Genomic DNA, 14,775 nt, shown 5'->3' on the forward strand with positions numbered 1-14,775 from the left:
CGGTTCGGATGATTGCTTCCTAAATCCATATCCGCTTATCCAATGAGTGAGAATTTTGTTTCCTATTTATACCTATGGGGACAATTCTTGTCCCATACTCTAACCCTAAGGGATAGTTTGGGAGCGAGAAAATCAAAGGGAATTGAATGGGCTAGAATCTTCTTATTTAAAATTGAATAAAAAGATAATTTTAACCCCTCCAAGTTCTTTCAATTTTGTGGTTTCCAAACTAGCCCTACATGGAAAATTCTCGGTATCTACTCGATATCTCTACTCCACATCATGGTCGCCGTCGCCCACCGGTCACCGCCTGCACGCCAACACACGTAGCCTCTCTCCTTCCATCCTGCGCTCTTGGGCCCCACCTGTCTCCCGCGTCTCCACCGGTCAAACCGGCCACCCTCACCGCTCACAATCGGTGTGCACCTTCAACCGCTTTGGCCTACCTTATAAAAAAACTCGACCTACGGGTAAGACAACCTATAGAACAGACAAGAAGATTTTTTTTAATCACAGGTTGAAATTCGCTCCCACGGAGAATAAACTCAAGACTTGAGGAGTGATACTGGAGGACGTATCCTGTGCAATCACTCATTTTAGTGCAAGCGTGCAATCAAACTATCCAGAGCATCCAGTCTAGATCCAACGGTTTCATATGGAAGTGGTTAAATGTAAAATAGACACTAGGTTTCAGGTGGAAGGGGTTAAATGTAAAATAACAGTTACCATTAGATCTAGATCGGATGCACCAGATCGCTTGATTGCATGCTTGTACCAGGATAAGTGATTGCATAGGATATTTTCCCGTGATACTGAGACCATCTAACCGACTCGGACAAAGGACCTTTAGCTCTGGCTTACCTTATCAGTTCTCCCTTCTTGCCCACGCGAGAAAATTGGAATTATGCCATTATAAAACTTAGGATTCGCACAAATGCCATTATAGTAACACGCTTCGTTAATACGTCATTCTTAAACACTGGCTTACAGACAAAATACTATTTAGGGGTTATTTGAAAGATCAATATTTTTTACTATGCTGTTAGCAGTTGATCGGACAAAATCGCCATTCTCTTCTCTCCTTTTCTTATCCTCTGTCTCCTGAGCTCGCTCGTATAGTCGTATCTCCTCTCTGGACGAACAGAAAGGTTACCAGCAGCACCACGGCGAGATCTCCCCTTGGCGGGCCAAAACCGACGGCGAGCTTCACCGGCGTTGGTCGGCTCCCTTCTCTTCGCCGTTTTATTTTCCTCCCAGGTCGGTCTCCTCCACTATCCCCACAGAGGTTCCCCTTCTCCTTCCTTCGCTTTCTTTTTTTCCCCTGTCGCCGGCGGCGATAGGGTCCTGTTTTTCTTGCTTCGGCGGGCTGTAAATGCTTCCGGTCCTCTCCGGCGGTCCAGATCCGGCGGTGACCGTGCTCCTGTTCGTTCTTCTGGTCTTGATTCGATTGGGAGGGGAAGGGGTTCCTTCGGTCTTGGGAAATTCGAAGACATGCCTGCGCTCTACGCTTACGGAGGTGAGGAGGGAGAAAGACCTCTTCTTTGTTCTTATTTTCTTCGGAGCTTTGTTTTGATTTGAGATTTACGCTGGGAGGAAGTGATTACGTGTGCTCTTCCGTTCTGATTTTGATTGCTTCAATGGACAGATGGCGGGTGGCCGTGGTGGTCATGGCGGCGTGGTCGTCGTCGTCGTCCCGGCGCGCCCGCCGCCCTTGCACCACCGTCGCCGTGCAGACTGCGGAGAGCCTTGGTTTGTGGGGCGGGTAGGGGAGTCAGTGCTGCTGCTGACCTTTTTGGTTGGGGGTAAACCTGTCCGATCAACTGCTGACAGCACAGTAAAAGACGTTGATCTTTCAAATAAACCCTAAATGGCATTTTGTATAAGTCAGTGTTTGAGAATGGCGTATTGACAAAGCTTGTTCTCGTAATGGCATTTGAGCGAATCCTAATAAGTTTTATAATGGCAGAATTCCAATTTTCTCCGCCCACGCTGGTTCGTCTCGGACTCTCGGTTGGACTCCCCCAACTACCATTCGCTGTGAGTTTTTTTATTTCGGAAAAGAAGGAAGCACCGCGTGGTGGAGAGGAGATTTTGCTGGAACGGGACGCGATCTCGCCGTCCTCATCGGTCAAAGGCGGAGGGCATGGTTCTTAAGGCGGTAAGGCGAGATAAGGTGCCGGACCACCGCCTAGACGCCTAGGCGATGCCTAAGGCGAGCAAGGCGACGCCTTATCAACCCGAGAATCAGCAAAACAGCCTCATGGAGGAGGAAGAGAAAGAAAAAAGAAAAAGAAAAAAGGAGAAGGAAGGGGTAGGAGGCCCAGCCCACCAGCCAGCCCATATAATCCTTCCTCTGGCAACCCTAGGTTGCCTCTCTCCCCCACCATTCAGCTGCCGCTGCCCTCGATTGAGCCGCCGCCGCCTCAGATTCGCCGTCGCCGCCTCAGATTCGCCGCCGCCGCCGACGATTTGGACGCTGCCGCCAACGATTCAGCCTCCGCCGCCCTGGATTTGGCCTCCGCCGCTCTCGATTCGGCGTTGCCACCCCGAAACAGCGCCGCCCCTTTCCCTTTCCCTCTGCCCTATGCCCTCTTGCTGCTTCTTACCTAGGCGACGGGGACGCCTTGGATCTTTCGGGCGCCTGGACGCCTAGGCGTCGCCTAGGCGACGCCTTTAAAACAAGGGCGGAGGCGCTCCTGTACCGGGTTCACGCTAGCGCCGAGGTGAGTAGCTTTGCTAGCCGATTCACCCCTCAGGTCACCGGTTTGTTCTCGTGTAAAGGTACCCTGGTGTGCGCCGGAGACGGAACTTTGGGGGTGCTCCATTCAGTGGCGTCGGCCTCGGGTTCCGGTCTGCGCTGGCTCGTTCGGGGTCAGCTAACCATCGGCTTCGTGTTCAGCTGCAAGGGGCCGAGCTTTCTGTAGGAGGAGTACATGCGGCTGGGATTGGTTGGCTGCTTGTGGTTGGATGGCTAGATGCCTAGGTCTGATTCGCAAATCCTGTTATTGGTTGTGCCCTAGGGGTTCCTTCACGTAGGAAATAAAGAAGGAATGAGTGAGGGTATCCGATTGATCTCTGACGGGTATAATTTGGTTCATAGTTGTTAGCTTAGATCTAGTTAGTGTTCTAAATTATACACCCTGGGGTTGGGTGTGTATTACAACTCAAACTTACACGGTAACGGCCCCATTCACGACCAAAGAAGGTTCAGTCCTAAGGACCAAACCCCGAAGGACAGCAGCCCCAGCTAAACACCAAAGACGACCTTCATCCATAACAGCTTGTGCAACACTTTGGACAGCAGGCCTAGAACCCTGAAAAACGCAGGCATTCCTATGTTTCCAAAGCTCCGAGGCAACTAGGACCACTAAGGAATTGAACCCCTTCCTCTCTTCCTTAGGCAAAGAAGCAGAGGCTCGGCACTACCAGGGATGATCCTGTTAAGAACTAAGCTCCATACCTCCCTAGCAAACACACAGGATACTAGAATGTGGTTGATGGTTTCCACATCTTGATCACAAAGGGCACAAGCGGCCTGATGCGGTAGTCCACGTTTGACCAGTGAGTCCAACATTGATTATTAATGGCCAACCAAATGAAGAACTTGCAGTTTGCAGGGTCCCAAGTTTTCCAGATCCTCCTCCAAGCTAGGAATTTGATGGAGCCAATGAACATCATATTGTATGCAGATTTTCTGCTATACTGACCTGAAGATGAAAACTTCCAAGAAAAATGATCTGGGACATTAGGATGTAGAACTATACCCTCAACAAGCTCCCAAACTTTGAGGAATTCTATGAAAACCTGAACTGTTAGAGCGCCCTTGACATCAACCACCCAGCCTCTGTTGGATAATGCCTGGCTCACTGTACGCTTCTTAATTACTCTCTTTGGGATTGCTAGGATCAGATTTGGAGCAAGGTCAGCCACACTCTTTCCTTGCAACCAATTGTCTGTCCAGAATTTGGAAGAAATAACATTCCCAATATTTACAGTTACGGCCATTTGGAAGAATGCTTGGGCTTGCTTAGGATTATTAACAAGAAGACCAAACCATAGTTTTGAGGGATCAGTTTTCATAAACCATAACCAGCGGATACACAATGCCCAACTCATCCTTTCCAGATAATGTACTCCAAGACTGCCAAACATGTAAGGTCTTTGCACCTTGGCCCATGAGACTAAACAATTTCCTCCCTTGGCCTGTTCTTGCCCTTTCCAAAGGAATCCCCTTCTCCTTTTATGAACAGCCTTAAAGAACCATTTGGGCAGATTCAAGACGAGCATTTGGTGAATGGGTGTTGCTGACATTACAGATTTGACAACAACCAACCTGCCAACCTTGCTTAGGAGGGGGGCTTTCCATCCTGGCAATTTATTGGCAATCTTGTCAATCAGAGGTGTTAGAACAGCCTTTGAAGGTTTATGAATAGAAAGGGGAATACCCAAATATGAACAAGGTAAGCTTCCAATGGAACAAGAAAGAATTGCCGATGTTCTCCCAATATCTTCATCGGAGCATTGGATTGGTATGGCTGAACTTTTAATCAAATTAGTCTTCAGACCAGAAACTTCTCCAAAACACCTTAACAGGTCTCGTACCACACAAAGATCCTTCTGTTGGGTCTCAAAAATATAACCACATTGTCAGCATATAAAGAAATCCGAGACCATTGTTGCTGCCCAGACATAGGCTGCAACAAATTATTCCTGGAAGCCATTTGAATTAGGGAATTAAGGACATCCATAATCAATATGAACAGTAAGGGGGAGAGAGGGTCTCCCTGCCGAAGCCCACGAAGATGAGAGATAGATCTCCCAGGAATTCCATTCAATAGGACTTGAGAGCTTGCAGTGGACAAGATCTGACAAATAAGGTTGCACCACTGCTGGCCAAACCCCAAGTAACGCATTACTTCTATCAGAAAAGGCCAAGAAATTGTATAAAAAAGCCTTCGAGATATCCAGCTTCAGAAGGATGTGTGGTTCCTTGCTTGTGTGAAGTGTTCTGACAAGATGTTGCACAAAGTAAGAAATTATCATGTATGCATCTGCCCCTCACAAAAAGCACTCTGATTGTTGGAAACTAGGCTGGGTATTAAAGGTGCTAGCCGGTTGGCAAGGATTATGGTTACCAACTTTTCAAAGCTATGATGAGACTTATAGGTCGAAAGTCTTTCACCGAACTAGCATCTGTCTTCTTAAGCAGCAAGGAAACATAAGCAGAATTCAGCAGCTGAAGTTTGAAGACATGTCCTTTATAAATTGCATTCAAGGCTGCAAGAATGTCACTGCCAATAATGCCCCAACAAGTTTTGTAGAACCTCCCGGTGAAGCCATCAGGGCCGGGAGCCTTGTCCATAGGTAGATCTTTTACTGATGCCCATACCTCTTCAGCAGTGAAAGGAGCATCTAAATGAGATAAGTCCTGCTGGAATAATGGGTGGAAGTCTGCCAAGTTGAAGGAGTAATTTCTCAGATCACCAGAACTTCGCAGATGTTCATAAAAATCATCCACTACTTCTTGTTTCTCCTCTTGAGTAACATAGATTCTGTCTTCCACCTGTAGCTTAGCAATAAAATTTTTCTTCTTTCTAAACCGAGTGTGCTGATGGAAAAAATTTGTATTTGCATCTCCTTCCTGTAAAAACAGCACCCTAGAATGCAAACGGGCAATGGTGTGTTCCAAAGAAGTCAAGCCCAAACAATGCATCTTGAGTTTTCTTCGCAACCAATCCTCCCCCTGTGATAGAGAACGAGAATCCCTAACAATCTCCAATCGGTGTAGCACTTCTTTTGCCATAGAAAGTTGTAGCTTGACATTCCCAACCTTGCGATGGCTCCATTTCTGCAGTCCCCTACTAAGCCTCTTCAGTTTGAGAAACAGGATCTCAACCAGGCAAGAAGAAGACACTGGGTCTTCCCAGTTTTGCTGAACTGATTCATGAAAACCATCCAACTTCGACCAGAAACTCTCAAAATGTAATCTTTGTTTGCCAGTATTTCTAACCTTGAGTCCCAAAATTAATGGGCAGTGGTCAGACACTCCAGCAGTAGCACTCTGAAGAACAGCATCAGGGAAAACTTCTTCCCAATCCGTTGTGCAAAAGGCACGGTCCAACCGGACAAGAGTGGGATTTTCCCTCTCATTAGACCACGTGAATTTAGGAATCTCTTTAAGTTCCAGATCATCTAGAACACGCCTGAAGCGACCCATCATTGCGCGGTTCAGATTGCTATTGCTCTTATCAGCAGCTTGATAGATACGGTTAAAATCTCCCGCAATGACCCAAGGTCCAGGGCACATAGTTCTGACATCCCGGAGTTCTTGAAGGAAAGAAATTTTATCACCATCATTTTGGGGGCCATATACACCAGTGAACCTCCAATTACGACCTTGTTCTTCAACAAAGTGAACTGAGGCTGAAAAAATGTCTACTCGAGAACCTAAAGCTTGAATGATGGAAGTCTTCCAAGCAATGATCAGCCCTCCTCTAGTGCCATCAGCCGGCAGTAAGACAAACTTATCGAAAACAGACCCAAAAGCTGAGCAAAACAAAAAATGGTCCATGGTAGCCAACTTGGTTTCTTGAAGACACAATATCCGCTCTAGATGAGAAAATTACCTCCCGAACAACATCCCGCCGACCCTTCATATTGAGCCCGCGGGCATTCCAGATCAAAATAGTTGATGGATTCATAAGAGAAACTGCATAAGAACCACCAAACCGGGGGCTGCTAAGATGCCTTCTAGGGAGATGTACTCCATCCCCTCACCCACTGTCCATCCAAACAACACCGATAAGGCTGCAAGCTGAGAATCTGATATGGGGTCAAGGAACAATTTGCTATATGCATCTTGGACAGATGGCTCAACCCTTTCCTCGGGAACATGAAACCCAAACTTTTGATCACTCTCCTTTGGGCCTCAGAAGCAACAAGCCCAGGAGGACATGGGTCCGCCCCCGCCACTCTCCTACTACGCCTTGGTAAGAAACAAGGGGTTTACTCATTTTTTTTGCTTTGGTACACATGGAGGCTGGAGCAATCCATCAACAGGCCTGATGATTTTATTTATCAGAGCACTTCCTTCTTCGAAGAAAGGGGAGCATACAGGGGCGTTGTGTTTAGACAAAGACTCATCCTGATTTTCCCCATGACACCGTCTAGAATAAACCTTCAATTGTCCTTCACTGGCCTCTGAAATGCTTCTGGTAGCCCTTACAGACATGATAGTCATCACCCTTGAAACATCATTCTCCATGCAGAAGATCCCACATTAGAATTCCTCTGTATATCTGTTATCAGCGCAGGAGGTGGTAAAGAAACCAAACTGCCATCAACCACGGTTGAGATGAGTCCCTCAATCCTTACAGTGTAGGACCAAATCCTTAAAACATGATCAATGCAGGCATCATCTTCAATGGAAGGAAGAGCGGTAGTCAATGTAACAGGTGCAGGAACACAATTAACAAGTTCAAAAGTTGTCCCCTCCAGCTGTGCAGATTCAATGATCCGAAGGGAGATCTCGTTCCCAGGGTTGAAGTCCATTGCCTGCGGGCTGATTGAAACATTTGCCGAGACAACCTTTTCCGAAAGAAACTCCAACCGCGCGACATCTTCTGGGATAGGCGCCATAACCGCGGCCAGCGGGGCAGAGCTCGAGGGAGTAATGCTCTTTAATGCCAACACCACAGAGAATGAAGGGGTCTGTGCATTGAAAACCAGTGGGGAGGCGCGACCCGAAGGAGCGGGCGCGCGGGCCGATGGCGGCCGAGAGGCGCACGAAGGGGCAGCCGCTAGATTTTGCATAGTTCGTGCCGCAGATGAGGAATCCCACACCTCAATTGGTCCATCAGACGTCGAATTGATGTTGTCACGTGGACCCAAGCGCGCGTGTACCAGCCCACGCGTGGACGTCGAGGGAGGGGAGCGTTGTCATCGCCTCCGCTTGCGAGCGCTGTCATCGTCGGAATTGGCCGGCAGTGGAGGACAAGATGGAGGATTCGGCGTTGATTGCTTCGAATCTGAAACCACCACAAGGATTGGATAAACCAGGGTACGAGGAATCAACATCCCCTCAACTGCTAGCTCGACAACGTGGAGGTCCATGGAAGAAGGAAGAAGCTCCGGCCTTGCGCACCATGCATCCAGCTTGAATTCGCCCAAATTAACGCCCCCTTCCGTGTCTGCGTGCAGCCTATGAACCAGGAAAAATTCATTGAGTAACAGTTCCACCGTCTCAATCCCCAGAGGTGTGCCAGGACACCACAGAGTTTGACAGTGACAAGGAACGGTAGATCACTTCTGCCGGTGGCCATGGCTTGTCTAGACCAACGTTGAATGTGCAACCGGAGAGGGGGCACGACAAACGGTCTGCGTTCATTGTAAACACAGCCAGCCAGCGCTTCAGATGGGAGCAAGGCGATGAAGGTATTTGGCGCAGCACGTTTGAGGTCGAGCGCATCAGCGTCGAGGGCAAACCTCAATGCGAGCGCATCAGAAACCTCTGCAGCGCTACCAGCTGCTTCACGTCCAATGACAGACATGATCAGAGCACGTCGAAGATCCTCCTCAACTTGCACGATCTTTGTCGAGCGACTGATGACCCGCCTTGGTCGATCAGGCTCCATAGAGATGGCGGGAGTTTCAGCCGGTGGCCCCATGGGAGGCACACCATTGTCATCATCATTGTTGTTGAGGTCGCGACGTGCTGAGGGAGAAGAGGAAGAAAAACGTCGACGTACAGCTCCTCACCTCCTCTGACCACGACGAGTGCGCCTTCTCCTGCCACCTCCATATCCAGTGCACTGTCTCCATTGTCACCCTCCTTCATCACGGCAGGGGCAGGAACGGGAGCAGAGAGTGATGGATTGACAAGGCGCCACACCAAAACACGCCGCGGGTGGGGCGACACCATCCGCTGGCGTGGGCACACGTGAGCACGGTGCCCCAGCAGCCACCAGATGAAGCAGCGCACCTGTCGTCGACACGCTGCCGCACGGTGGTAGAAAAGCAGTTGAAACACCTTCCGTGAAGATCACCAGGAACAACCCTGGGAGGTGGCTTCGAGGGACGAGAGCGTCGCCGCCGAGCTTTTTCGCTTTCCACCTTCACCCAACCGTCGCCATCCTCTTTTTTGTTGGGGCAAAAGACAGGAGACTTGGTAGATAACAAAGCGTCTTTGAAGAAATCCCGCTGGACAGGACAACCATCAATGGAGGAAGCAGGGTAGTCGTCCCTCCATCGCTGGGCTTTGGATCGACTAGTAGCCAGAGAAGGGGATGGAGTGGTCCCCGGCGCCAGGGAAGGAAGGTGGGTGGCCGCCGGGCTTGGAGCAGACACCGGCGTGGGGCTGAGAGGCCGGAGAGGGAGTGGAGGGTGGGGGACTGGGGGTGAGACGACACATAGTAGATCTAGGAGTCGGTTTAGCTAGATAAAAGGGAGAAGATTATCTAGGAGTCGGTTATCAGTCCTTGTTTAGTCTTATGCCTTCAGTAGTTCAATTACTACGTCTTTGAAATAAGTGATGAAAACTATTGTTGTGAGGGCCTGAGCTTCCTCTAGGACTTAGGGCATGTACAACCCAGAGACTTTGGAACGGGTTTTCCAAGTATAATACGTGCTACATCCCTAAGCTTTTAGATCATAAATACAATTAAGATACAATATATATAAAGAGTCGTGTAGAGACAGTCTGTTCGCGAAGAGCCTGCCTCTTGTATTTTTTTTTCAATTACCACTTGGAGACCCCTCAAGAGACCCCGTATTAAATGGAGTTGTACATGCCTAGCGAGGCCACACGGCTCGATTGATTTGTTTGTTGTGTTAGAAGCCTTGTTGCTGTTTGCCTGTAAGCTTATTCCGGTACTGATTTGTGTTTTAGGCGTCGAGATATAAGTGTCACGGGAGCAGGGAGTACTGAAAGAAGATTTTTGTGACTGGTTCAGGAGGAAATTTGTTCCTAATTGTTGTGTAGCTTAGATCTTGTGTGGAGGTTTCCTATTTAGTTGGGATAAAGGATGTTTTCTGTACTTCCATGATGGTGTATTCAGCAACTTGTTGATCACTATGCTAGCGAGTTCCAACACTGGTTTGTGCTTTAGGTGTTCCGACTCAATCAAGCATGAATGATCAAGGAGGAGGCGATCTAGTTAATTTAGGAGAAATTTGGTTTATAGGCGTGACCTTAGATCTAATTGGTCTTCTCGGTCTTTTCTGGGACAAAGGCAATTTTATTGTTTGATTATTTAATCAGCAGCTTGATGCATCTTATCTGTCAATCACTACTCCTTTGAAAACTGACGGAACATGTTGCTCCTTTTAGGTTAAGGTTGCAGGCTTTTAGCTTGGGATTCTGAAAGATGGGGACCTCTTCTGGCGCGAATTTCCATCAGCAACCTCCTCCGACCCAGGGGATGTTGCCTCCAAGGCATGGTCCACGCCCCTCAGGGTTGCAGACCTCGCTCTCGCTGGCCTCTTCGGAGCAGGTTGGCTCGCCTGACATGCAGGAGCCTGGTTCAAACTCGGAGCCAGGGCATGATTCCGCCACTGAGAGCGCCAGTTCCAAAGACACATGGCCAGCTGAGCCGAACCAGAGCAATGGTGGAGTGGCTGCCAGTGATGTTGTGAGTAAGGCGGCGGAGAAGGAGGTGGCAAATGGTGTATCCAAGCCGCAGGTTATCCATGGACCCTCCTCCCGTATGAGTGGGATGCTTCTGCGGGAGGTTGCACGGGAGAGGGTTGATCTGGTCGCTGAGAAGATGAAGATGATGTCGGATGAGCACCTAGAGGAGGTCAAGAATGAGCTCAGGTCGATTCTGGAGGGCACTGGAGGTTCTCACCACATCGAGGAGTTCTTGTACTTGCAGAAGCTTGTCCAGGACAGGCATGATTTGACACCATCCATGCTTTCAGTGGCACACCATGTGCAGCTTGAGATCCTTGTTGCAATCAAGACTGGGATACAGGCCTTTCTGCACCCCAGTGTTACCATTCCACACAATCGCTTGGTGGAGGTCTTCTTGTACAAGAGGTGCCGGAACATTGCTTGCCAGAGTGCTCTCCCTGCTGAGGAGTGCAGATGCAACGTGTGCGCTAGCAGGAATGGCTTTTGCAACCTGTGCATGTGTGTCATCTGCAACAAGTTTGATTTTGAGGTCAATACATGCCGTTGGATTGGCTGTGATTTTTGCTCTCACTGGACACATACAGATTGTGCAATTCACAATGGCCAGATCGGAATGGGACAATCAGTGAAAAGCAGCATTGGTCATGCTGAAATGCTTTTTAGGTGCCGAGCTTGTCAGAGGACCTCAGAGCTGCTGGGTTGGGTTAAGGATGTCTTCCAACAATGCGCTCCTGGTTGGGATAGGGATGCTTTGTTACGCGAGCTTGAGTTCGTTTGTAAGATATTCCGTTTAAGTGAGGATGCAAAAGGGAGAGTGTTGTTCAGGAAATGTCTAGATCTGATTGAAAGGCTGAGGAACACTCCAGCTGATTCCATCAATCCTAGGATGATACTACAAGCACTCCAAGGTCACTCACTCACTCACCCCGTCTATTTTCCCTGGCTGAAACATGAGTTTGCATTTGACCTGTTACTTGTTAGCTTTTTATTTTCTTTCTGTTACTTGCATTTGATAATACTAATTTCTAAGTCTGCTTAGTTACTGTTTCGTGGCACCCTGTTGACTATGAAAATTGTCTACTCCCTCCGATCCCAAATACAAGTCCATTTAGCTTTGTCCAAGGTCAAACTTTTTTAGCATCAGCCATCATTGACCAAATTTAGATCGATAACATGGGGTTGCTGTTACTGCATGTCTGCATTTGTCATGAAATATACTTCCAGAATATATAACACTTTTTATTTAAAGCAACATATTCTTATTGACACTATTAGTCATAGTGTAAAAATGGAGACCAAATTGATGTCCTAGTGGACTTATTTGGAGATTATTTTATTATCCAGCAAGTACTGCCAGATTCCAGTTGTTTATTTATTTGCTTTAGTAAGACAACTTGATGATTTGGCACTTCTGGTATTGGGTATGAATAAATGCCTTCAATTTCTTTTACTTTATTAAATCACTTTTCTACTGCATTTTCCAGCCACCTTTTCATGAAAGCATATTTTCCACCCACCTGAATTGACTCTTTACAACCTTTTCCTGATATGGAAGTGACAAATTTCACTCTCCTTTGCATTAGACATTTTTTCTATAGTGCAAATGGACCTGAAATTTGTCAGGTTTGCAAACTTTTTTTAAAAAAAAGAACTTCTGGATTGGTTTTGTGTTTTCCTGACGCTGCTCTTTCCAGTCCCATCCATTCATTTGCTCTCCAGCATTGCTCCTGCTCGTAATCCTTAGTGCCTGTCATTGATGTCTCCCTGCATTTATCAGTACCCCTGTCCCCTGTGATATGGTCTCTGCTGCCTCATCCAGTCGTTGTTGAGCCTTATGTCGTAGCATTCAGCAGTTCATCCTGGCCCATCCAGCCTTCCCTTTAACCCAGGCGGTTGAACAGTGCCAATTTATTTTCACTTTGTGTTAACATTAAAAGGTATTGAACTGGTCTAAAAACAGGCAAACAAATCAATCACTTCTTATTTGTTTCTATCAGGATTCGCCCTTTATGTTGTGTTGTAAAGCTACTATTTCTTAGCGGTATGGCTATGCTCGTGTATGATAAGAATGAACTTGTGCCATTTATCTTGTTATTGAATGCCAGCAAGAATTTTTTTTGTTGCCACACCTAAAATTCTACTGCATTCAACCTTCGTTTTAGAGGTAGGCATCTACCTAACTCATATATTTAAATGTTTTGTTTTTATAATTTAATAAATGGCTAAGATCAATTTTACATTGAACATTCTTGTTGTTAATTGTTACTAGAAGTATTTTCTATTGGATCAAAATTTTGCTGCTGTCTGTTCCTCAACTCTTCATAGCTTTGGTCATGATGTCAAAATATTGCTCAATAACAATCAACTAGATATCCCCAACATAAACATAATCAGTATATAAATTTTTGGTCTGGGCACTCCCTTAGACCTTAGTACACATGTTGAATTTGTTTGGCTGAGTTCTATGGGTGCTTTGGATAAGTTCTTTAGGATTTCGTATGTGTTAACATGACATGTTATCTGACCCTTGTTTTAAGCAGTCGTAAATACTACTTATGTTTCCTTTTCTGTGGTAGCTTTCTGACTTCTGAGTATATTGATGGGTTGATGTACTATGGACATATCTTCACACAGAGCTTGAGATGGACTCCCCCAAGATCTCTGAAAATGAAGATGTTGGGCATCTGATCACACCCCAGGAAGCCTGCAACCGCATAGCAGAGGTAGTCCAAGAGGCCGTGAGAAAGATGGAGCTCGTGGCTGAAGAAAAGATGCGACTTTACAAGAAGGCTCGCCTCGCCGTGGAGGCCTGCGACCGAGAGCTGGAGGAGAAGGTTAGGGAAGCCCAGGAGCTGAAGGCAGAGCGTCAGCGCAAGAAGCAGCAGGTGGAGGAGCTGGAGAGCATCGTGCGGTTGAAGCAGGCGGAAGCGGAGATGTTCCAGCTGAAGGCGAACGAGGCCCGGCAGGAGGCGGAGCGTCTGCAGAGCATTGCGCTCACCAAGTCCAAGACAGCCGAGCAGGACTATGCCAGCATGTACCTAAAGCGGCGCCTGGAGGAGGCGGAGGCAGAGAAGCAGTTCCTCTTCGAGAAGATCAAGCTGCAGGAGAACCAGAGGCCAACGGTCGGCGTGGGCAGCAGCAGCGGTGCGGGAGGGGACTCCACGCCGACGATGATGCTATCCAAGATTCAGGATCTGCTCAAGAACGTCCGCAGCATGCCAGCAAAGTCGGAGGGTCACTAGTCGGAGTAAGAGCTTTCGCTGCTGACACTTTCGGTAATTATGTGTGATCTGCTGACTTGTTCGAGCAGAGGTGTAACGAAATCGTGTGGTGCTGTGAGAAATTCGAATCCCTTCGCGTTACTGTCGGTACTCGCTAGGCGTGCTGATGTATTAACTCTGTTGGCGCAGGTGATCATAGTGTCTTGAAACAATGTTAAAAGTTACATCGGTAGACACGAAACAACCAACAGTTGTGGCCCTCCCTTTGCATCTTAAATCTACGTATACACCCGCATGCATTTTTAACGGAGCCCTTGACCAAACACGGTATGGTTGGTGAGTATGTATTGATCTGTGAGAAATCTGTTAGATTATATAATCCAAACAGATTATAATCTCATGCAAATATCCTTTTATCTATATCCACGTCGACTGAATTTTAGCGTCTGTTTGTTTACATTACATGTATGTATACTACGGAAGGCCACACGAGAGATACCCGCAAGCTTGCATGCAGCCATGCAGGCTTATTGTAGCCACACATGAAGAAAAAAGTAATGAGCTGCTATTGATCTAGTCAAGGCAGTTAGTCAAATTCTAAAGCTCGATCAAAGTTGCCCCTAGCCGTACGTTTATAAACAAAAAAAAGTTAAATACATGCTGAATCAATAAACTTTTGTATATTTTTTAATTTATGTACATGCTCTATGTTGTTTATTCTATTTATTTTCTGTAGCAAATAATAAATAGAATAAACCATTTTTGCAGTTTCTACTTTAATTAATTATTTCCCGTAGTAAATAATCAGTAGACAATGCATGCTTAAATATGGAGAAATGTCTTTTACACCTGATGTGTTATGTTCATGTATTAATTATGGTGTTCATTTTTTTCTGCATTAATAATTATTTCCCGTAGTAAATA

The 14,775-nt window shown here is 47.0% G+C and overlaps 1 protein-coding gene across 4 annotated transcripts; it reads left to right on the plus strand.

Moving 5' to 3' along the window:
* The first annotated feature begins 1,042 nt into the window (after positions 1 to 1,042).
* On the plus strand, positions 1,043 to 14,161 carry LOC100272719 (uncharacterized). 4 transcript variants are annotated; one of them, XM_020553145.3, is made up of 5 exons: positions 1,050 to 1,257; positions 1,401 to 1,516; positions 1,646 to 2,037; positions 10,328 to 11,538; positions 13,265 to 14,161. In XM_020553145.3, exons 4-5 carry the CDS (start codon positions 10,365 to 10,367, stop codon positions 13,870 to 13,872), a joined length of 1,782 nt encoding a protein of 593 aa, XP_020408734.1. In that variant the 5' UTR covers positions 1,050 to 1,257; positions 1,401 to 1,516; positions 1,646 to 2,037; positions 10,328 to 10,364; the 3' UTR covers positions 13,873 to 14,161. The 4 variants fall into 4 exon arrangements, with proteins under 4 accessions (XP_020408733.1, XP_020408734.1, XP_020408735.1 ...); XM_020553146.3 differs by lacking the exon at positions 1,401 to 1,516 and having other exon boundaries at positions 1,061 to 1,257; positions 1,967 to 2,037; NM_001147172.1 differs by lacking the exon at positions 1,646 to 2,037 and having other exon boundaries at positions 1,144 to 1,257; positions 13,265 to 14,074.
* Positions 14,162 to 14,775: the final 614 nt, after the last annotated feature.

This window comes from Zea mays, chromosome 5 (assembly GCF_902167145.1).
Source record: "Zea mays cultivar B73 chromosome 5, Zm-B73-REFERENCE-NAM-5.0, whole genome shotgun sequence".
Lineage (NCBI taxonomy): Eukaryota > Viridiplantae > Streptophyta > Magnoliopsida > Poales > Poaceae > Zea > Zea mays.

Excerpts from the sequence above, each read along its gene's own strand:
- LOC100272719 (XM_020553144.2), top strand. The coding sequence starts at position 10,365 with ATGGGGACCTCTTCTGGCGCGAATTTCCATCAGCAACCTCCTCCGACC. Across the intron at positions 11,539-13,264 it reads GATACTACAAGCACTCCAAG|AGCTTGAGATGGACTCCCCC; the intron begins GTCACTCACTCA and ends ATCTTCACACAG.